The sequence below is a fragment of the Pundamilia nyererei genome, unplaced genomic scaffold, assembly GCF_000239375.1.
Source record: "Pundamilia nyererei isolate P.nyererei 1_Seehausen unplaced genomic scaffold, PunNye1.0 scaffold00178, whole genome shotgun sequence".
Taxonomy (NCBI): Eukaryota; Metazoa; Chordata; class Actinopteri; order Cichliformes; family Cichlidae; genus Pundamilia; species Pundamilia nyererei.
Window position 1 is genome coordinate 825,778 of NW_005187579.1, and position 21,477 is coordinate 847,254.

The window sequence follows — 21,477 nt, forward strand, 5'->3', positions numbered from 1 at the left end:
AAGGCCTTACCTGAATCACCACCGCCACCAGACAGAGGGACTGTCACGCCACACTGGTTCTGTACTCGTGGCCAAAAGCTTGCTTTTTTTTTTTTCTTCACGTCTGTGCTTTCTCGCAGCAGCGCCATGCTTTTATATTATTAACAGCAGACTGCATCTCCTTCTGATGCCAAATGTTATGCAAAACACCAAGTGAACGGCAGTCTTAACTGGAGGTCTGTATTGCGGGTGTAAACATATGAACACATGAACTCTAAACTCACCCAAATGTAACCAGGATTAAGTATTAAGAGGAACATAGCCTAGCAATGAGAAGAAATGAGCTATTGCCATCTAGTGGCTTCCAGATCAACTTTCATTAGAAAAAAATGAAACTATGGTTCATAACCACTGATGGATCCAAATATTATTGTTCCCGTTTGGTCGGCACAGATACGAAAGCTGCTCCTAATCAATGTAACATCAGGCTACTGTCCCAGTGGCAGAATGGCCTAATTACTTCCAGCCTATGGTTTATAGTGAATGTAGCAGCTGATGTGGCAGCTGTTGCCAGTGCACTGTGTGGGCTGATAATGGAGACGGACTCGAACAAGACAGCTCCACAAAGAAGCGGACAGACTGGTAGCAGACTGCGTGCATGATTTCATTTTTGGGTTAAGAGCTGAGTGTTTTGCTCCTGGGAGTTTTGCTTAATAGATGGTTGTATAGCCCCGTGGGGACACGCAGAGTGTGGTACATGTGGCTTTACAGATGTTAGAGGATTAAGTAGAATTATCTGTGAACAGGTAGAGTAAGAAGGAATTAAAGGCATTTAGCTCAGAAATATCACTACCAAACCCTGTGTATAGCCAGTTCCAATAATGCAATGCTGCCCCCTAGTGCCCTACAAAAAAAAGTACATTTCTGAGATTTATGACTCTCAGAAATCACTTTAAAGACGCAACCACATCGATTACTGTAAAATCATTATTTATTCAAACTTTTTAATAGAGAAAATGTGATTTTCTTACTGCTGTATGCATAAATTCTCAATTCTATACAAAACCATGTGTAAAACTAGGTGTACCATTTACAAATATACAGGAAGAAACTCCAGTTTTTGAAGTCATTGATACCAAAATCCTAAGGGGCTGTCCAGTAGCACACCAAAAATAAAAGCAGGTAAAGAAATGATTGGAGAACACTGTCAGTCACCATTAGAAGAGTAAAAATGTGTTGGTGGGTAACTACAAAAATAGAGTTTCAGGTAGATGTATGTTTGGTATAGCAATACAGGTTAAAAGCCTTCAGAAATCTACGTTTTAGAAATCAATACATATAGAACTCATTTTAAAAGTAATATTTGCAGATTCAAAACAAGAAAAAGAAAACAAAGAGCACCCCTGGCCTTCACACACTGAAAGCTATACACTAATTTTTAACATGTCCTAAATGCACATTTTGTTTGGAATTTGAGCTACATGAAGCAAATGAGGTGTGACATGAAATTAAATAAATAACTAGACATTAATTTAACCATGAGTTTAGTAAATAAATACAGTGGAGGGAAAAAAAATCAAGTAAAGTTGACAGATATTGAGTGAGCTACAGCTTCATTAGTAACACCGGGGCTTGATTGCTTAGGGATGGCTGTATGGCTTATACATAGGAAGGCAACTCAGTAGGTTACACAGTTTGGAGTTCAAACTAATTCTGCAGAAACCAACACATAAAAATCAATCAATAAAATTTCTTGGTGGGTCTAATAAAACAAATGATTTCATTGCTTTCAAGCCTAATATGCATACAAACGTTTAGAAAATAAACTGTACTATGTTACAGTGCATAATTGTACAATATTTCATTTACTCATACAAAAAAAAACTTCTTCTTAAAACATATTCTTTTTTTTGCACCATCATGACAAAAGATTAAATAAAAAGGGTCTCGGTCAGTGACTGCTCTGAAAGGAAATAGGCATTATAAGAGGAGGGAGGTAGAGAGGCCATCCAATATGGCTACTATTGTATTTCAGGTAATCAGGTGTATCTGATAAACCTTATAATGTGCCAGGTCGCCTTTTCTCCTCCTCTTCACATACAAGAGTCTCTTATGCTCCCTCTCTGTGGTGGGAGCTGTTGGTCTCTCCATACACTTCATTGTCTCCTGCCCGCCCCCTCCTCCTCCTCACCTCTCCTCTTTGACATCAAGCCTATTTGAGAAAGCCCTTGTAGAGGAAATGGGAGCGACTGGTAAATCTCTCATTCTCCAAACAGAAGAGCAGGTCCCTGAGATTGACACGCGTGATGCGCTGCCGTGTGGGTCTGGAGCCTGATGAAGCAGGCCCACCAGACAGAGAGGGACCTGTTCCCGATCCCTGCAAGATAAGGGAGAGGGGCATAAGAAAGGGAGCGTGTGACATCTGTTACTGGCGGCAGCAGAGGTTAATGACTGAATGGGTTTGCAAGTGTTCACATTTATCTGGATATTTTTTAAGCTTTTCTCAGTTAAATAATAATGTTAACCAATATAATATAAGCAGATTAAACAAAAGAGAGAAGTTTATTGCAAGATTCTGAAATTAACCAGAAGAAATAGACTTTTTTATTTTATTTTTTTACTTTTTGACTGAAAAAAAGAAAAGAAAAAAAAAAAGTGTAATCGTGCACTGTAAGGCACTGACAATATAAGAGAGATCAAAGTAAACAGACACAAAAAAGTAAAGAAATGATGATAGGATAAACCACTTTCTCAAAGACTGAGATGTTGCCGCTTAGTTAAAATTTTAGAACTTTTTCCCCTCGATTAGATCAGGCTGGAAGGTTTTAGAGAAAAACCCTGTGTGCAGAAAGCATAAGAGCAACTCCAGCATTACTAGTCACAGTGTGAGAAACAACAGTGGCTGTTCCATTGTCTTAAATGAATTTATCTAGTGACCTGTTTACATGTGATCTATCAGTTGACATTGTGCATGAGTGTAATGCTCTGGCTGATTTAGTGACAGGTCTTATTCTGTTACTTTCTCAGCAGTGCTCAGATAACTGCTAGCAGGTTTTTGTCAGGCTAGAGTGGACTCTCAGTGACAGCCTGTCACCAAATTAACTTTGTCTGGCTCTAGCGATCTCCAGGGAGAAAAATGGACAGTTATTGCCAATGTTAGCCATTTCTTTATGACAAATATATTATGCAGGGAAAAAAAAAATCAGGAGAACCAAATCTTCTTAATGCTCCCAGTGGAATTTGAACACAAGGTAATACGCTATCCATCTGGCACCAGCTATGACATATCCAACCTTTCTACATAACGTCTGTGCCATTGAGTCGTGCGGTGCTCGGTTCTCTTTTTGTTCAAGCACCGTAGCAAATACTGCCCTCCACAAGGAAGTAAACCAAAGTTCTACATAAACTCAAGATGACACGGTCTGTTATTAAGGAGGCTGTCAGATAAACATCCACGACGACTTTCTGACAGGTATTTATACACACTCTAATAAATGTATGCACACATTTATACACACATAGTTTAATTTATAACTATTCATCACATTTACAAGTCTGCCCACTGGCCACTTCATTAAGTACACCTGTTCAACTACTTGCTAACACAACTATTAAATCAGCCAATCATGTGGCAGTAACGCAGTGCGTTAGGAAAGTGGACGTGGTCAAAATGACCTGCTCAGATTCAAACTGACAATCAGAGTGGGGATGAAATGCGACTGAATTGACTTTGAACTCTGACAGACAGGCTGCTGCTCTGAGTATTTCAGAAACTGATCTTCTGGAATTTTCCAATACAACCATCTCTGGGGTTTCTACCAGGCAGTCCTCTGGACAAAAATTTTTGCTGCCAGAGAAGAATAGCCACACTGCTTTGAGCTTATAGGAAGGCAACAGTAACTTAAATAAGTACAAGTTACAATCAAGGTATGTAGACAATCATCTCTGAAAGCACAATATACTGAACCTCGACCTAGATGGGCTGCAGCAGCGGAAGAGCACACGGGTGCCACGCCTGTTAGTTAAGAACAGGAAACTGAGGCTACAGTTCACCCAGCCTCACCAAAACTGGACAACAAAAAATTGAAAAGATATCATTCAAATAGTAGGGTCGGAATTTGGTACGAACAACAGGAAAGCATGGATCCATCCAGCTTTCTAGCAACAATTCAGACTGCTGGTGGTGAAATGGAGTGGGGATATTTTCTTGGAACACTTAGGGCCCCAACTGACCATCATTTAAACACCACGTCCTCCCCTTTACAATCACTGTATACTAGGGTCGTGACTGGCGATGGCTCTCTAATCAATCAATGATCTAATTTCTCAACTCATGCAATAAATTAATGTCATTTTTAATATCATTATTCTGAGATTGATAATAAATTAAATCTACCAAGCCACAGTTTGATCTTGCACCCCCAGATATAACCAACGCATGTGCACAGATGCACGCACACACGTCTGGACTTCTGCACACAGACACTGGTCTCTTTCCCCCCACACCGGGCATGTTGTCAGGTTGAACGGGAAGATACAGTAGAACTGTACATGTGATTGAACGTGAACTTCACATCCCGGATGTGCTCAAAAACCTGCACTATGTGATGCTATCCTGTCATTATGGCCCAAAACCTTTGAGAAATGCTTTCAACACCTTGCTAAATCTGTGCAAATGAAAAAGACAAAAGAGATTTTCTTGTTTTATGTCACCTCGGCTGAAGCAGAAGAGGACGGTGATTCCAGATTCCTCTTCTTCTTCCTGGGGCCAATGGCTGCCAGAGCTGTCAGGTTGGCCTCCCTTTGCCTCATTTGAGCCAACTCCTGCTGTTGCATCTATACAACACAAACACACACACACACACACGTAAATTCATCATACACTACATAAATATAGGGAAACAAACTTTGTGGACAGTCGTCTTTTTATTGTACCTCTTTTGCCTTCTGCTTGAGACGCAGCTGTTCTGGATCCTCTTGCCGAGCTCGAGACTGCAGAAACACAAGAAAGATGCAACAAATTAAACAAAGAAAAAAAAAAAAAAAACTAACTAAGAACACATTGCACGCAAGGAAAAACAACAACAACAAAAACACCTAAGACCATGTGGTGCAAGCACTGAGATCCATTCAACATCAATGTAAGCCTGTAGACAAAATATACTAATATCTGTACCTTAGCTGCCTTCAGGAGGATCTCTCTCTCCTGCTCCTCTTTTCGTTGTTTCTCTAACTGGTCCAACTGTTCGAAGAATTTCAGCTGAGTACGAACATCGCTGCTCTGCTCATAGTTGTTATCCTCCTGCCAAGTGAAAGAGCTGTTAAGATTTTATATTAAATAGGCTGTGTTCCAACTCATTTACTGCAAGACATACCTATCATTTGGACATTAAAACCAAATGGAAAAACATTTTGCGGCTACAAACCTTGAAAGTGATGTTTTTCTGCTGGGCTACTTGGGAGACTTTTTCAAGTAGGTTCTGAAGATGCTGTTGAGCAGCGTGCGAGACGTAGTTCACCACCTCAGGACCGAGTTCTGTTACACCATACCTCCTACCTGGAGCAGAAAAACCACAACAGTGTTATGAGGCTCATAAAACAACAAACGTCGTATTGGATTTTGCAGGCATCTGAGTGCTAAACCACGTGACTTTATCTTGTCTTCCATTTTGGACGTTGATAGTTACAGTGTAGGATAAAGTGAATAAGGCCGCAGTAACACCCACAGTGGTGGGCGACCATCTGGTAGCCATCCATCGTGAGGGAAAAAGACGGGATGAAAGTTGTTGCTCGAGGTTGATTGTACCTGGGAAATCTAGTGCTAAAGCCCCTAGAGACCATTCAATGACTCCTGACAATGATTCGCTCAACAGAAAGCGCTTTGAGTGTTCTGGTAGAATAGAAAAGCTCTATATAAGAACCGGACCAGTCACCATTTACCTCACAAGATGGCAAAAACCTTGCAGTTACTTTGGTCACTAGCAGACTTCCACGCAACACTTTCCAGCTACTTTCCGAGCTACAGTATAACTGTGGAAAGTAACTGGAAATGTTGGCTCCAACACAAAGGCAAACCTTTTACTTTGAAGGAGAACATTGTCTAGTCTGCTTGACTAGTACTTAGAAAGTATTTGCAGACAAGTCGGCAAACTTCAGGCATTTTTGGCGTTCTAGTAGCTTATCATAAGAAAGATTTTAGTGCAGCACCCTGTTTGTGACCATTGTCAACCTTCCAGGAAATACTTGCAAACCACTCAGGGAATGCACATTTTTCGTTTGCAAATGGCACTTGTATTACATCCAATGTGGTGGACAGCTCAAAGAATGTCAGCATCACTTGAGAAACCTGTAGTGTCTCACCGATCTCAAGCATTTTCCTCTGCAGTACGGCACAGGAGAGAAACGCTTCGTCCTTACAGGAATGCGTCACCGCTCCCACTGTAATGGAATTGGTGGCGAGGATATTGGCGCTCTCTTCTGACAGGTTCACTCCGGCCATGGAGGCTACGTCATTGATGTCATCATCATCTCTGTCAATAGACAGCAAGTAAAAAAATTCATCATGAAATTCAGTCATGAAATATGGCGCACAATACTAAGACTTCAAAACTATCAATTCAATTTTTAATCCCGTTTAGAGCCAGCTAGAGTTTTTGAAGCAATGAAAAGATGCATTGACATTTACTTAAGCCTTTAATTATTACTTAACTATAGTTGCTGGTTTTCATCTTTCATGTAAACCTTTTGTTGATAACAAACAAAACTAGAAGGACTCATTTAAATGTCACTTACTTGAAAGTACCACCCGCCTCTTTGAGCTTGTTTTTTTGAGCTGGGGTCAAGGCTGCAACAAGGACTTGTTTAGAACCAGGCGGCCCCTCTGGCCTCAGGGGAACTAGCAGGGACAAAACAGATTAAGTACATTGACTCGCAAAAAACAAATACTGCGAATCACCCAATAAAAGGTGCACATGCACAAACACACACATTCAGAAGTGTTGTTAGACTGACATCCTCACCTGGTTGTAGCTCCTTAAGGTGGACCTGCTGCTGTCCCAGCACGATGTGACTAGGGGCCTGATTCCTGAGAGTCATCATGGGGGTTGTCGGTAAGGTTACCTGAGGTCTCAGAAGTGCTCTTTGCTGCTGAGGCTGGAGAACCTGAAAGGGTAAAAGTTGAAAAGTATTATATTGTACGCTGTATTATTGTTATTAAGTAAATAGTGAAACTCCTTCAGAACTTCTTGCCATCTCATTTTTACTTCACACATCTGTTAGATAAAGCCTAATGTAGCAGTGGTGACTGACTGGACTTTTTTAAGACATTTCTTGAAGACGTTTAACCTCTCATCTGAGAAGTTTCTTTAGTTTCATGAGAGGAAAAACGTCTTCAAGAAATGTCTTAAAGAAGTCCAGTCGCTTTTCTTTCCAAGCTTCTTAGGTTACCATGACCTGGATGACTGAGAACCTTCACAGACATATTGAATATTTTGTAGTGTAGAATTTCTGAAACAGTTCTAGATGAGACTTCTACATTACTCTGCTGCTAGTCTGAGTAAACTATGCAGAATTCTCTTAGATTTACTGGGTGGCTTCTCCCAACTTTCTGCCCAGTTCATTCATTGGTGCACTACAACATCAATAACCAAATAGCCATTAAATATGATGTGTGCAAGTCAGCAGTGATCAGATGCTTGGAGACTTTTTTAGCCTTTATCTTCACCATGCTTGGCAATGCTTTGGTCCTTTATTCCTTAAACAACTCTTTTCTTTTGGTGAACACAGTGATACTAAACAGCCAAATGAGGTCTTCTCCCGATTTAAATAGGTGGAATGCCAGATTTTAAGATCGTCTGCTAATTAGCACCTCATCTAATAAGTATCAATATTACTTCAAAGACTTTTTGGAGCAGAATAAGCAAGAATTCAGAAGTCAAAAAAAACATCATTTCTGTGTGTAGAGGTTTCAGTTTCAATGCTCTACAGAAAGAACGCAGCATTTATTCAGTGAGGTGTAACGTCAATTAAACATCTTGTAACATCTAACTGGAACAAGAGCTACCTGAGTCAACATCTAAATGAATTTTACTTACCAGTGAGGGCATTTGTCCTGGTTTGTTAATGCCTGGCTGGAGCAGGGGCCTACTGACTGGTGTAGGAAGGCGAGGGGCTGGGCTACCGAGGACCACTGTAGTAGGAGTGGTAGAGGTGGAGGAGACTGAACCTGAGGCTGGCTGGGCGAGCTGACTCTGCTGGATGAAAGCTGCTGAGTCAGGGGTGAGCTGCCTCAAAGCTGGGAGGCTTCTCTAAAAAATGAAGACAGTTGGACAAATATTACCGTTACAATACCCTTATGTACAAACTTAAAGGAAATGCACACACAAAGCCTCGCATTTTAATGGTTACTGTAAAAAGATGCAATAATTATACTTACCTTGAGGAAAGGCACAAGATGAGGTTGGGGTGAGGAGTTGAGCTCTTTGTACAATCTGCTGGTGAACTCTTCAGCTTCCAGTTTGCCCTCCTAATAAAACACAATAACATAATGACAGCTGAATGTGGGTGACTGTACCGTCTGTGCGTCCAATCTAAAACACAATCCAGGAGTTTTTACACAAAAAATACATTCAGAATCACTTCCAAAAGGTCTCTCTTTCTCTTTTTTGAGTTGTATACATAGGTGGTATGTATGTGTTTGATGTGCACCGACATCAAACCCATCCTATCCCCTCCTGCCTGCCTGCTTCTCTTAGAAAATGAATCTCATACTAGTGGGTGTTTCTCTCTATTTAAAAAGCTTATGATGCATTTTGTAATGATATCAGTGTGGAGAGAGCCTCAGGTTTACTCACTAGCAGATCCTTGACCAGCTCCCTAACAGTGGCTGCAGTTTCTGTGGATTGCTTTCCACTGGATGCCAGCTTGATCAGTGTGGAGAGGAAGTTCTTGCATTTTTTCACATTCTCAATTGTTTCCTGCCAAAAAGGAAACAGAAAAACCCAATTAAACCCAATTTAAAAAAACAACAACATTCTGTTATACACCACAGTAACTTTAAAAACAAAAACAAAAAAAACACTACAATAATGTGCAAGTCGTCTTTTCTTTAGTCCTCATTTCTTTACATTTTGCCAGGAAAATGTGTGCTGTGATTTATTAAAATGTGGAAATTCAATATTTGGAATGACCGCCTTTTATTCTTCAACACAGCCTGAGCTCTAAGGTAAGCTTTCTTGTCAACTCTTAAGTAGTCTTCAGGAATAGTTCTCCGCTTCTTTGAATGTTGGCTTTTTGTTCTGTTCTGTAGAGATGATCCCACACTGCTTTAATAATGTAAACCTCCAAGCTCTGGAGAGGCCATGACTGATGGTTCCAAGTGTTCCTCTATCCAGGTATGCTCTGGGATTATTATCACGCCGAGTATATACTGATGACAAATTAAACCTAAAATTTTGATTCATGACTCCATAAAACCTCACAAATTTGACATACACTAAATTGCCAAAGGTCTTCACATGCATATGAACCAGAATGATATCCCATTCCTAATCTATAGAGTTTAATATGCAGCTATAGCAGCTTTAACTCTTCAGAGAAGACTTTCCACAAAGTTTAGGAGAATTATGGACATTTTTGACTTTTTTCCAAAAGTGGATTTGTGAGGTCATTAATGTTGGACAAGAAGTCCTGGCTCAGTCTCTGTTCTAATTCATCCCAAAGGTGTTCTGTTAGGTTGAGGTCAGGACTCTGTGCAGGGCAGTCAAGTTTGTCCACACCAAACTCACTCATCCATGTCTTTATGGACCTTGCTTTGTACACTGATGCGCAGTCATTTTGAAACTGTTCCCACAAAGTTGAGAGCATGGCTTAGTGCTGCCACTCTTTTGTCCTCCACTTGTCCAGTTTCCAGACGTTTTTTTAGGGCACACTACACCGTATGTCTGGTTTTTAAGTTCAGGTAAGCTGTAAGCTACCGTTCTGGGAATCACCATGTTGCTGCTAAAGTACTATTTTATGCCTGTCAAACTTTTCTGATCTTTGACATTTTTTCTAGAGTCAACTAAAAGAACTGGGAAGAAATGATGTATTTCCGTGGCAAGCTGCTAGTAAAAAAATGCCCAAATATCCAATTTAAAATCAGTTCTTTGTCAGGTTGTGTGTTATGTATAGACAAAACACTGGTTCATCCATTGAGTTAGGTGCTTTTTAAAAATCCTTGAATGGTTTATAAATCAGTGTTAAGTGGCTTAAAAAAGAAGAAGAACACATTTCCCTCTTGAAATGATTAAGTCCAAGGACTGGAATGAGTGAAAAGCAGACAATGTCCAAAGAAAAACTTTGAAAGACCCTCAGAAAGCCTCAAGAACTATTGCTGAAGACCACTTGAAAAATGACAAGAAAATCTGGCGCCTTGTAAGCAAAAGATAAAGAAATGAGGGATGACTCAAGACCTTTGCAGTAATTATATGTCTAATAGAGTAAATGCATCACATGAAGTATTATAAACTCTACAATACACAGCAAAGCACAGTCATCCAACTCCATTTGATCTATTGCAATTGACACAACTCACTTTACTGAATGCTACTGAGGTAACTGTGGTCCCAGCTGTTTGGCTCACTGTCCTAGAGGTCATTCCGGGTACTGCTGCCCCAACTGAGCTCTGAAAAAGGATAAAGTTATGTCATTTGGATTGCTGAACTGTTTCAAAGACAGCTATTTGCATCATTAGAGAACAGTATGAGATTTAAAGCCATTTCACAGTTGCTCAAGTACATCATTCAATCTTCAGGTTTATATAAGGAAACAGGTGCACTTCTCTTGCAGCGTCTCAGCTGGGCGCTCTTCCTTAAAAGAATAATTTCAGTTTGCTGCTTCACTAAGATATTACTGAAAGTCTGGACACCAATAACCATTGTTCTTTTTTTGTCGTTCATTACTAGTTTATAATTTGCAGAGACATTTCTGCGTGTGTTAACACATAACTTCCCAGGTCGAACAAGGTCCACAAGTGCCAGATTTCCCAATGCCATGCATGACTAACTCAGTGTGATAACTGGTTATAACTGGTGAGCAACCTCACTGTACATCATCCCACATAGATGGAAGCGAAACAACAAAGCTGAAGGTAAAATGACAGTAATCCTAGTACAGAAGTCATTTCTCTTAAACTTAATAAAGTGAGTAATAAGCGAATGTCACATTTGTAGATTCGTGTTTGTCAGTGAAACAGCTGTAATCATTAAAATAAGAAAAAAAGACTTCACACTCTGACTCAAATGCACTTAAGAGAAATGACTTGATATTTTTCCCTCTCTTTTCTCTATTAAAGCTCAACGTGACCACTGAAAAACAGTCCTGCAGTAGCATTTGTATAACAGTCCATGAAAGTAAACATTAAGCCAAACTACTAGAATTGTGCTTTCTAACTGCTTTTACACCCAATATAATATTGACTTAATAGCAGTCATTCTGGCATAAAGTAGCAATTAAGTAAACTAAATCTTGCATATAGACATCTAAAAGTAAAATCCATAACATAAATTGTTCGCATTTTGTATAAACACAATAACTTCTAATTAAAAAGCAATTGGGGGGTTTAAAAGCATTCCCTATACACAACAAACAGACGATTCTCAAAACACTGTAACTTAAGTAGGTTTCCATTGTATGGCCTATGTGCCTGAAAATATCATGCTCTGAATATTATTTCGTGTCTCTAGCTCACACGCTATTACAAAGAAAATACTGCAAAGCAGTCACATCAGAAATCAAATATGTTTCGCTGCCAACCGACCTGAAGGATAGGTGGTCTGTGAAGAGTAGTGGTTGCAGTCAGTGATGCAGGAGCTGGACCGCCTGGTCGGATGATGGTGCTGGGAGTCACTTGTCTGCTGATGACAGTGTTTCCAGGAGCCTAAGAAGTGGCAAAAAGCAAAAGTTGACGAGCAACATCCAAGTCTATAAAAAGTTAAAATGCATGAATCTTGCAGCTTTACAAGGCTTAAGACCAATAATAAGATCCACAATGCTGCTCCCCATGTACTGCAAGTTATGCAATCCAATAGTCTGCTCAACAGGTGTTTTCATCAACTGTGTGCAGGCTGAACGTGGCCTGAGTCACTAATATGAAGTGAAAGATAATTGTTGTGAAAATGATGTTCTTACCTGGCCTGGAGGCACATTCGTTGGTGTAGTGGCCCGAGGTGCCAGGTCTCCCTGCGCCTGGGCTTGCATCTGGGCCAAAGCCTGCTGAGGAATGATCAGCAGCTGTCCACTGTCACTCCGTACAAGCACCATTCCTGACACCCGTCAAAAAAAGAGAAAAAAGAAAACAGAAAAAAACATACTATAAACATCAACATAATAACAGTAACCAGCCAATAACAAATGAGCAAATTAGTGTGACTTAAAGACTTCAGTGTGCTTCTCGTAGTAAGTCTGAGGGCACGCAAGTACTATATATACTGTCCTGGGATAACATTTTTGCAATCGTTCAGAAAGACAAAAAAGGAACTAAACTGGTGACTCAGTTAAGTGTGAAACAAATGCCTTATCAACTAACTCCACTCACCCGGTGGAAGCTGGATGTTATGGATACTGGGTTGTCCCGGTGTAGCCTGGGGTAGCCTTGGGGCCAGCATCTGAGGTGCCAGAGCTCGGATTCCGCCAGTAGCGGCAGCTGCCGCCGAAGAAGTCCGGGGAACGGTGACGGCGCCGGGAGTGACAGTAGGCTGCGGTGCCGACTCTGTTATTGTTGTGGGTGGCTCTGCCTTGATGATGTGCGTCCCCGCGCTGATGGCCACAGAACTGGAAGGCTGGCCGTTGTTTACAAGCGGAGTTTGCATGCCGATACCTGTCTGACTCGATGCACTGGCCGCCACAGAAGGGCTCGCGCTATTGTTTCCATTCAAAACTGCACCCGACCCAACGGTTTGCATAGGCGTCCTGACGAGTGTCACAGTGGGTCCCGTTGCTTGGCTCACAGGCTGAGCTGAAGCCACAACGCTCTGAGAGTTCATGAGCGGGGTCTGAATTACACTGTTTGAAGAGGGGGGCATTGTGACACCGGCCAGCCCTTTTGACAACACTGGTCCACTGTTGACAGCTGTGACAGATATCGCAGCGCTGCTGCTGCTACCAGTGCCACTTGTCACTATCGTCCCCCTGAGAGTGGCAGCGTTTCCTGAATTGTGAGAGTTCATAGTTTGGCTCCCATTGAAAGTCTGCGCCGAGTATGAGCCCACTTTCCCCTGATGATTAGGGAGAAAAGTTACGCCGCTACTAACGACAGGTGTTTTGCCAGGGTCGTGTCCCGTGTTGGAGTCCGTGCTGGCCGTCGATGCGTCCATAGCTGAACCATGGGGAACTCGTTATGTAGAGACCCCCCGCACTTCAACTTGTTTAACAAGGCGCACAAACAATCTTGAATGCAATGGGGCAAGACTATGTCACAGTCGCTGCTTTTCTCTGTCAGCTCCGGCGATCGCTTTCCGTTTACAGTAGGAGAGACAAAGAGAAAAACAACATTAGTAGTTTACAGCGTACCTGCTTTAGCAATCGTCTTGACCAAGTCCCAGCTGGGCATTAGCTCGAGCTACCCCCTTGTCCCGGAACTATAGCCATGTAATTACCGGCAGCCTCGTCCCTAACCCAGTGGTTGTTGTGACACAAGAACGACAGTTGTGAGTCTACAGAACGTGCAGGATGACAAACTACCGCTTTATTCACCCCTGTGAGTAACAAGAGCTCTTCCAGCGGGCCAGAGCCAACCGCCATCTTCACACTCTTGCGAGCTTGTGAAAAGTGAGGTACTTACCGACTGACGTGCGCTTGCGCACAACAGCTAAAAGTCTCCGAGCAGGGACTTCTGAGAGCTGTGATTGGCTGCTCCACGTGTAAAAGGCGGTACCAATGGCTTCAGCTGTCATTCCAGGGGCTGCTCGAGACGGAACAACATCGTGTCGGAGATAATCTGTTTTCGTCAAATGTTACACTGTCAGCGATGTGTTTACACTAACACGATAACTATTCGGCTGAAGAATTTCAATATGTGTCGTTTGGTAGAAGAATAATTGGGTTTGCGACAAGCTAACAAACCGAATTTAACAGGTTATTCGCGCTCGGTGCGCTGTGCAAGATGGCTGCAGTGTTATAGCCGAGTGAAGTTGCTGTTGTGATGAGGCGTTTGAGGGCGCCCCACCCTGCTTTAGAGAGGAAATGTACAGTGCAGTCAGCCAGTCATGGGATTTAGAACTTCTTTTTTTTTTGTTTTTTTTAAGCGTACCGACTGCTATGAATGCCAGCGAAAGAGCAAAGTTTGTTTTGCTTTCATTTTTGTGTTGAAATAAAGATCCAGACGTGCAGCCGTTTTCCTTTCCAAAAATTATTCAGCAACTTTGGCAGCAAACTCACAATGACTCAAACATGATAATTATTTCCACGTTTCGTGGGGTTTTTTGTTCGTTTTGTTGTTGTTGTTTTTAAGGATTTAAGTTGCTCCAAAATTTAAAAGGGAGAATAATTTATAAAAAATAATATTTTTCCTTTTAATATTTTAATACAGTCTAAATGTTTTATTTTAAATTTTGTTCTGACCTCCAAAAGAAAAAAAAATATTTTTTAATTATTTGTAAGCAGCTGGAGTAATGTTATATAGTTTTATTTATATATTTTTCAGTTTGATAAATTACATGTCATATACAATCACCATTATTAGGAACACCTTGCTTGTTCTGGGTTCGACCCTGTTTTTACCTTCAGAGTTGTCAAATTCTTTGTGGCACAGATTGAACATGGTGCTGGAAACATTCTTCAGGCTTTGGGCCCATATTGATGTAGCATCACAAAGTCACTGCAGATTTGCAGACTCCCACTCCCACTCCCACTCCAGCACATCCCAGATGTCATGTATTGGGTTGGGATCTGGTGACTGTGGAGGCAATCTGAGACCAATGAACCCATTGCAATGTTTAAGAAACTAGTTTGAGATTATTTGAGCTTTAAGCAGTTTCTTATCCTGCTGGAACCATTAGAAGACTATACCTTCAGTATGTGGTCATAAGGGAATGGACATGGTAAATAATGATATTCAGGTAGTCTGTAAAAAACATGCTCAACTGGTACTAAGAGACCCAAAGTGTGCCAAAAAAATATCCCCCACACCAGTACACCAGCAGAAACAACAAGGCTAGATGGATTCATGGTGCAGCAGAAACTGAGCCTCATGCAATGTTTTTTTCCCCAGTTTTTCATTGTCCACTTGTAGTGTGTGTATTCTAGCCTCAGTTTTTTGTTCTTAGTTTACAGGAGTGGCATCCGGAGAAAATAGCCAGTTGGTGGCAGTCCTCTGAGAAAAAACCAAGGCGTTTTTTGGTTTCTTCCTTTTTGTTTTTTTCTCAGAGGACTGCCACCAACTGGCTATTTTCTCTTTGCAGACCATTCCCTGTAAATCCTGGAGATAGTTGTGAGGCAAAATCCCAGATCAGGCCACACTCCAGCACCACCAACCATGCTACGTTCAAAGCCACTTGAACATCAGTAGGTCATTTTGACCATGTTTACATGCCTAAATTAGGGTGCAGCCATGAAATTAGTGGAACAGATGTACCTATCAAAGTGGCCAGTAAGCTGGTATATATTAGTATGTATATCAGGGGTTGGGAACTCCAGGCCTCAAGGGCCGGTGTCCTGCAGGCTTTAGATGTGTCCTTGATCCTTTAAATGGCTAAATTACCTTATCAGCATGTCTTGGAAGTTCTCCAGAGGCCTGGTAATGAACTAATCATTTGATTCAGGTTTGTTGACCCAGGGTGATATCTAAAACCTGCAGGACACTGGCCCTCGAGGCCTGGAGTTCCCCTACCCCTGATGTATATGTTTATTGAAGTTAAACGATCCTGTCCTATACCATAACGACAGCAAAACTAATTTTTAACCACTAGCTGCTGGTGAGTTTGTTAGTGGACACCTCAGATCTGTTTGGGCTTAGCGTTTAACACCAGCGAGCCCGCTTCCAGTTTTACTTAGTTTAACTCCACGCTCTTGCTTTTGTAACTAGCGGTGTATGCCGACTGAGTAAAGAAACTACCCCCGTTTTACACACAGCCGCAAAGAGGTGCAGCCCTGCCAATCTTATAAAGTGCACAGGTGCTTTCCATCATGCACACTGTGGATTAGTTAAGGTGTGTGTGGCGTGGCTTCTCACTCTGGAGGTGAAGTTTGAGCTGAAAGCATATTTTTACTGCAAGCATGAGTGCCGGAGGAACTCCTTACATTGGCAGTAAAATAAGTTTAATATCCAAGGCACAGATTCGTTATGAGGGCATTTTGTCTTCTGTGGACACAGACAGGTCCACAGTTGCTTTAGCAAAAGGTAGGTTGATGCTTTACAGGATGTGGCTCGAGGCTGTGTTTCTCAGTTAAGTCTTAAACAAAATTTGCTGCAGTTTAAAAAACAGCTGACTGGCTTTATGTCATTTCAACATATATTTTCCCAGTTAAATCTTACGGCACTGAAGACCGGCACACAGTTAGACCAGTGCCACCCAAAGATGAAGTTTATGAATTCATAATCTTCAGGGGCAGTGACATAAAAGATATTACTGTGTCTGAGCCACCAAAACCACACCATGGACTTCCTCGGGACCCTGCTATTGTTCAGGTGAGTAGGTGAAGGAGATTCAACTTTTGTTTCCTCACTGTAGATTTATTTGAAATTGATAGAAAGTTTTGCAAAAGTTCATTTTTGTCTTTATTGTTGTGGGATCAGTCATCAATTGGCAGCTCCTCTGCAATGTATCACCCACGCTGGAGTCCTTACAGAGACATGATGCCCACCTACAATCAGCTGGCTGCTAGCTCTCTACTCAACCAGCAGTACAGTGCAGCACTGGGACTAGGTACAGAGTTCTTCTCAATATAACAGAGGATTTGTTATATATTTATGTTTGTGTAAATCTGGGTTTCCAGCATGGAAAATGGTCTTGCACCACTAGGCTTCTTTGTGCTCTCTCAATTCTAGGACTTTCAGGCCAAGCCAGAAGAGCCCCTATGGTTGAACAGGCTGTCCAGACCATGCCTTTGGTCAGTGCTGCACAGAAAAAGGGAAAGACTACAACCCAGCCACAGAACAAACCGCTGGTGCGTCCAGTTCAGCGGTCTGGACAGGCTGGTGCCCAGGTTCAAAAAGAGAATATACCCACCAGTAAGCGGACTTTAACAGTGAACATTTACTTTAACATCAGTTGACTTCATTGCACTGCTTTTAAGTCCACCACGATAAAGAGAAAGATTATCATATATCATTTTAGGACAGGCACCATCTCAGCCAAGTGCTGCCTCAGCTGAAGGCCAAAATACAGGAAACCAGAAACTAAGGCAGAGACAAGGTATCCACATTTAAAATGTGCATTGTGAGCTGCTAATTGCTGAATGGCAGTAGGTTTGCTTGACTCTTTCTGCGTGAAAATTAACTGCAATTATATTTATAAAACCAAATTTTGCCCATCTGCCTGGAAGCATTAAATTACAAAATGAAATGTCTCATACTAGATGAACTGGTTTGAGAACCAGTTTTAACGGGTGTTTTTTTTTTTTTTCTTTTTTTCTCCTTCTCCCCTTCCCCTCTAAATGCTTATTTGCAGGCAGCCGCAGGTCCAGGAACAGAAGCAGAGGCCAACTAATAGTGAAAAACACAAAGGCTTCAACTTTGGCATTTGAGTCAGATTTTGATTTTGAAAGTGCAAATGCTCAGTTTAAAGATCTTACAAAGCAAAATGTTGGTACGTTTTAAAGATCACCAATAAATTCAGTTTTATTTGAGGTGACAGAAACTGAGCTGAGTATATAATTGTATTTTGCAGTTGATAAGAAGTCTTGGGAGACCCAGGACAGCCCTCCTGAACAGGAGGAGGAGCCTCTCAGAGATAAGTACTATGACAAAGCCAAGTGTTTCTTTGATAACGTCTCATCAGACCTAAAGCCCAGGTGACCTAAACAGTTTATTTGTAATATTTGTTTTGTGAAGCTCTGTAATATACTTACTCCCACCCTACAAAAAACTGTGCGTTTTAGGAGGACCACCTGGGCTGAGGAGAAAAAGTTGAACATAGAAACATTTGGAGTTCCTGGTCGCTTCCTGAGAGGCAGAGGATTCAGGGGGCGTGGACGCAGAGGGCTGAACGCCACTGAGCAGCGAGCGCTTCCAAAAGTTGGTAGTGGCAGAGTGTGAAGGATTTCCTTTTGTTAAACTGTTGTACATACTGTAGTTTGACTTGTTTAAGAGGAACCTCCTTGAGTTCAAACCTCTGCAACAGCACTCAGTGAAGGTTTTGTTTTTTGTTTATCCCAAATGCAAATTTGTATTTTGGATCCTTACATGAAATGGGAGAGCAGTTTCTTTTAATCCAGCAACTGTGCACTTAAAAAAAAAAAAAAAGCAATATTGTTACTTAGTTTAAAACATGCGATGTGGAATTTGTGGGGTTTTTTTTTTTGGTTTTTTTGTGTTTGTATAAAGTTACACATACTTGGCTGTTCAAATGTAATCCAAATGGGTTCTGGAAGACCGGTTTGTCAAAATGGACAACTGTAGTTTTGTGGTTTGTTTTGGCTTTTGCTTGTTTTGGGTTAGTTTTCTTTCCCCAGTTTGATATAAAAACTGAAAACGCATGTGGCACAGTAATAAATATGTGATTAACAATATGGCTCTCTTGTAGCATTTCTCTTGCAGAAGTGGTCGCCACAAACCCTTTTTAGTCTCTCCTCCTAATAGAATATAGGAATTGAATGTTCTTCCTCACACTTGGAGCAGAAATGTTTACTACATGTCGTAATATCTTGAGTCCTGTCGTTGTGTTGGGCTGCAAATAGAAGTGAGTTGGTGGCACTTTGGGCCCAGATCTTCCAGTGTGTCCTGATATGAACCACCTTCAGAAATAATGATCCTATTCAGCTCTGAGATGGCATCGGAGTGCCCCTCCTGTGCGTCGATGTGAAGGTCTCTGTCGAAGTCCCCTTTTTTCTCTGGGAGTGAGGTTGTCTTCTGTAAAAGGTGGCACATGCAAATGTGCCAGCAGTAATTATTTTTATTTTTAAATAATGCAGCATAATGGACTAAAGACTACCAACCTGACGAACTGGCATGAGTTCAATGGACTCCGTAGCACAGCTCATGTTTTGTGATTGGAGGACGTTCATGTTGCCCATATCATCAAACTGCATAAAGAAAGTTCACACATTTCTTCATCTCTGATTTCAAAGTAAAAGATTACAAACACAAATCACTGGTGTTCTACCTGATGGCTGCTGTCATAGCCAGTGGTTATTGGAGATTTCCCATCTGACTGAAATTTGAAAAAGAAACCATTTAATATTTTAAGATCCATTTGTAAGACATCCTTGATCTTCTATGGGTGTGTACAACCTGGTTCTGAGGGTAGCTGTGTTGGTAAGACAGGCTTTCCCTTCTTAAATTATCACATGGTGAGTGGATTTCCTGTTGGGAAAGGGTGACAAGACCAGGAGGTGATCTACAGAGGAATCTGTTCACACTTTGAGGGATGCATTTACAAAAGTGCATGCTCCATGGAAGAATGACCTACCTTAGGTTGTGAGTCCTTGGCTGTCATGCATATAGAAGCCAGTTGGTGAAACTTTGGACCCAGCTCTTCCAGTGTGTCCTGAAATGAGCCCTCTTCAGAAATACTGATTGCCTCCAGCTCTGGGATGGTGTCTGAGTCTAGCTCTGAATAGATGTGAAGCTCATCGTCTAGCAAGTCCCCTTCTTTCTCCCGCAGAGAGGTTAGCTTTTGTAAAAAGCGGAACATGTCAAAAGCAAATACAAATATGCCTGAAGTGATTTGTTTTTTAATGGTACATGCTCATACATTTTTATTATTTTTTTTTTTAAATAATGCAGCATAGGAGATGTGACATACTTAAGAGACTACCAACCTGATGAACCTGCATGTCATTAGACTCCGTAGCACAGCTCACGTTTTGTGTTTGGAGGACGTTCATATTGCTCATGTCTTCAAACTGCACACAAAAGGTTCACATTTCTTTGTCTCTGATTTCAAAGTGAAAGATTACAAACACAAATCTCTGGTGTTCTACCTGATGGCTGCTGTCAAAGCCAGTGGTTATTGGAGAATTCCAGTTTGACTGAAATTTAAAGAACAAAAATATATAGTTATTATTTTAAGATCCATTTGTAAGTCATCCTCGATCTTCTGTGGGTGTGTACAACCTGGTTCCCAGTGGAGCTGTATTGGCTGCATTGGCTTTCTCTTCTGAAATCCCCAAAGCGTGGGTGGATGGACCTCTGTGTAAAATCCTGTTCAAAAGGATGACAAGAGCAGGAGGTGATCTATAGAGGATTCTGTTTATCACACTCTCAAGGGATGCTTCACAAAAGTACATGCTCCATGGAAGGATGACCTACCCTAGCTTGTGAGCGTAAACTCCGAAAACTGCCAAAAGTCTGAACTTCATTCATACCCACCCTTGCTGAATATCTCCCATTTCTCATCCCATTCAGTGGAATATGGAAATTAGATTGATTATATTGCTCCATACAAACTGGTTCTTCCATAATAGTGAAAAGAATCTAAAGAAAAAGAAATGGTTTAATGATATTTCCCTTAAAATGGGTCATTGGCATGGATGCAAATGTTTCTAAACAGTGACCTCGCAGTTGTCTCCTGGTGCCTCAGTGTTTGATTGGAGGAGGATTCCTCCTGAACAATCTTCAGGCTCCATAGTAAAAAACTCTCTTTTGGACGAGATGCTGAGAGCCAGCAGCAGCAGAACTGTCAAAGAGCAAAATAAAACTTATACTGGGTTCTTAGAGATGTTAGCACACATATCACAGTTCTCCTACACTAAAGTAAACGATGTGTTTCTTACACAGAAGAAGTAAAAGTGAAGAAATTATTATGCATAAAGCATAAGGGCCAATGTTTATTTCAGATTTCTGGCGAATTCGACAGTTTGGTGTCAAAGTGCAGCCACATGCAGTCACACTGAGGTTGTAAACTTTAAATGCGCCCTGCATGTCGGAGATCTTTAGATGAATTGTGTGTTGACCAGAGGACACACCGGGCTCCTTCACCAGACCAGCTGTGTAACCTTGAAGAAAAGATCACAAAATGATAGGATACTTTAGGAGTTCTGGCTTTTGTGCTTGTTTTTCTGTAATATGTCACTAAATACACGAAGGATGTTTCTACCATAACCAGGATTCAGTCTCCATTTTCCTTCAACATTTCCCAACAGTTCAAAAGTGAAAGGCCCTCCATAAGGTGCTTCATCTGGGTCAAAGGCCTCGATGTTGGTGGTTGTGGGGGCATCAGACACACACACATCCAGGCTGTCCACTGTTAGCTGTGGCACATTGTCATTCTGGTCCCACACATGGATATGTAGTGTAGCTGTTCCTGTCATTGGTGGTATACCTGTCCAAGATGCAAGAAATGTAGCACAAAAAAAGCTGTT

At 41.4% G+C, this 21,477-nt stretch overlaps 4 protein-coding genes across 5 annotated transcripts; 1 reads left to right on the forward strand and 3 right to left on the reverse strand.

Moving 5' to 3' along the window:
• Nucleotides 1-958: 958 nt before the first annotated feature.
• Nucleotides 959-14,333, reverse strand: taf4a (TAF4A RNA polymerase II, TATA box binding protein (TBP)-associated factor). Of its 2 annotated transcripts, none has more exons than XM_005746427.1 (16): nucleotides 13,799-14,333; nucleotides 12,554-13,468; nucleotides 12,148-12,281; nucleotides 11,777-11,896; nucleotides 10,553-10,642; nucleotides 8,832-8,954; nucleotides 8,414-8,503; nucleotides 8,073-8,285; nucleotides 6,999-7,140; nucleotides 6,772-6,874; nucleotides 6,340-6,509; nucleotides 5,406-5,536; nucleotides 5,156-5,281; nucleotides 4,915-4,971; nucleotides 4,693-4,815; nucleotides 959-2,356 (listed from the first exon to the last, which is right to left on the reverse strand). In XM_005746427.1, exons 2-16 carry the CDS (start codon nucleotides 13,329-13,331, stop codon nucleotides 2,192-2,194), a joined length of 2,565 nt encoding a protein of 854 aa, XP_005746484.1. In that variant the 5' UTR covers nucleotides 13,332-13,468; nucleotides 13,799-14,333; the 3' UTR covers nucleotides 959-2,191. The 2 variants fall into 2 exon arrangements, with proteins under 2 accessions (XP_005746484.1, XP_005746483.1); XM_005746426.2 differs by lacking the exon at nucleotides 13,799-14,333 and adding an exon at nucleotides 13,614-13,792.
• Nucleotides 14,334-16,127: 1,794 nt separating this feature from the next.
• LOC102195913 (protein LSM14 homolog B-B-like) lies at nucleotides 16,128-18,682 on the forward strand. The gene is made up of 8 exons (XM_005746429.1): nucleotides 16,128-16,354; nucleotides 16,479-16,642; nucleotides 16,751-16,880; nucleotides 17,003-17,185; nucleotides 17,292-17,369; nucleotides 17,625-17,762; nucleotides 17,844-17,967; nucleotides 18,055-18,682. The coding sequence occupies exons 1-8, from the start codon at nucleotides 16,231-16,233 to the stop codon at nucleotides 18,209-18,211; spliced, it is 1,098 nt and encodes a 365-aa protein (XP_005746486.1). The 5' UTR covers nucleotides 16,128-16,230; the 3' UTR covers nucleotides 18,212-18,682.
• A 76-nt stretch (nucleotides 18,683-18,758) lies between these two features.
• Nucleotides 18,759-20,575, reverse strand: LOC102195646 (uncharacterized). Its single transcript, XM_005746428.2, has 9 exons — nucleotides 20,426-20,575; nucleotides 20,231-20,317; nucleotides 20,098-20,145; nucleotides 19,936-20,019; nucleotides 19,584-19,787; nucleotides 19,406-19,477; nucleotides 19,278-19,325; nucleotides 19,111-19,197; nucleotides 18,759-19,024 (listed from the first exon to the last, which is right to left on the reverse strand). Exons 1-9 carry the CDS (start codon nucleotides 20,573-20,575, stop codon nucleotides 18,803-18,805), a joined length of 1,002 nt encoding a protein of 333 aa, XP_005746485.1. The 3' UTR covers nucleotides 18,759-18,802.
• An 83-nt stretch (nucleotides 20,576-20,658) lies between these two features.
• Nucleotides 20,659-21,446, reverse strand: LOC102207180 (cadherin-like protein 26). Its single transcript, XM_005746467.1, has 3 exons — nucleotides 21,213-21,446; nucleotides 20,890-21,111; nucleotides 20,659-20,792 (listed from the first exon to the last, which is right to left on the reverse strand). The coding sequence occupies exons 1-3, from the start codon at nucleotides 21,424-21,426 to the stop codon at nucleotides 20,659-20,661; spliced, it is 570 nt and encodes a 189-aa protein (XP_005746524.1). The 5' UTR covers nucleotides 21,427-21,446.
• Between the last annotated feature and the right edge of the window lie 31 nt (nucleotides 21,447-21,477).

What these genes read in the sequence shown, in the direction of transcription:
- taf4a (XM_005746427.1), bottom strand. Translation starts at nt 13,331, where the DNA reads ATGGACGCATCGACGGCCAGCACGGACTCCAACACGGGACACGACCCT. An exon ending in ACAGACCACCTATCCTTCAG is followed by an intron (nt 10,643 to 11,776) that starts GTCGGTTGGCAG and finishes ATCCTTTTTCAG; the next exon opens with AGCTCAGTTGGGGCAGCAGT. An exon ending in CCTCAGTAGCATTCAGTAAA is followed by an intron (nt 8,955 to 10,552) that starts GTGAGTTGTGTC and finishes CCTTTTTGGCAG; the next exon opens with GAAACAATTGAGAATGTGAA.
- LOC102195913 (XM_005746429.1), top strand. Translation starts at nt 16,231, where the DNA reads ATGAGTGCCGGAGGAACTCCTTACATTGGCAGTAAAATAAGTTTAATA. An exon ending in GAAACTAAGGCAGAGACAAG is followed by an intron (nt 17,370 to 17,624) that starts GTATCCACATTT and finishes GCTTATTTGCAG; the next exon opens with GCAGCCGCAGGTCCAGGAAC. An exon ending in TCTTACAAAGCAAAATGTTG is followed by an intron (nt 17,763 to 17,843) that starts GTACGTTTTAAA and finishes TGTATTTTGCAG; the next exon opens with TTGATAAGAAGTCTTGGGAG.
- LOC102195646 (XM_005746428.2), bottom strand. Translation starts at nt 20,575, where the DNA reads ATGGAAGAACCAGTTTGTATGGAGCAATATAATCAATCTAATTTCCAT. An exon ending in GTTTACGCTCACAAGCTAGG is followed by an intron (nt 20,318 to 20,425) that starts GTAGGTCATCCT and finishes CCTTTTGAACAG; the next exon opens with GATTTTACACAGAGGTCCAT. An exon ending in ACAGCTCCACTGGGAACCAG is followed by an intron (nt 20,146 to 20,230) that starts GTTGTACACACC and finishes TTTAAATTTCAG; the next exon opens with TCAAACTGGAATTCTCCAAT.
- LOC102207180 (XM_005746467.1), bottom strand. Translation starts at nt 21,426, where the DNA reads ATGACAGGAACAGCTACACTACATATCCATGTGTGGGACCAGAATGAC. An exon ending in GAGACTGAATCCTGGTTATG is followed by an intron (nt 21,112 to 21,212) that starts GTAGAAACATCC and finishes CTTTTCTTCAAG; the next exon opens with GTTACACAGCTGGTCTGGTG. An exon ending in TTCACTTTTACTTCTTCTGT is followed by an intron (nt 20,793 to 20,889) that starts GTAAGAAACACA and finishes GCTCTTTGACAG; the next exon opens with TTCTGCTGCTGCTGGCTCTC.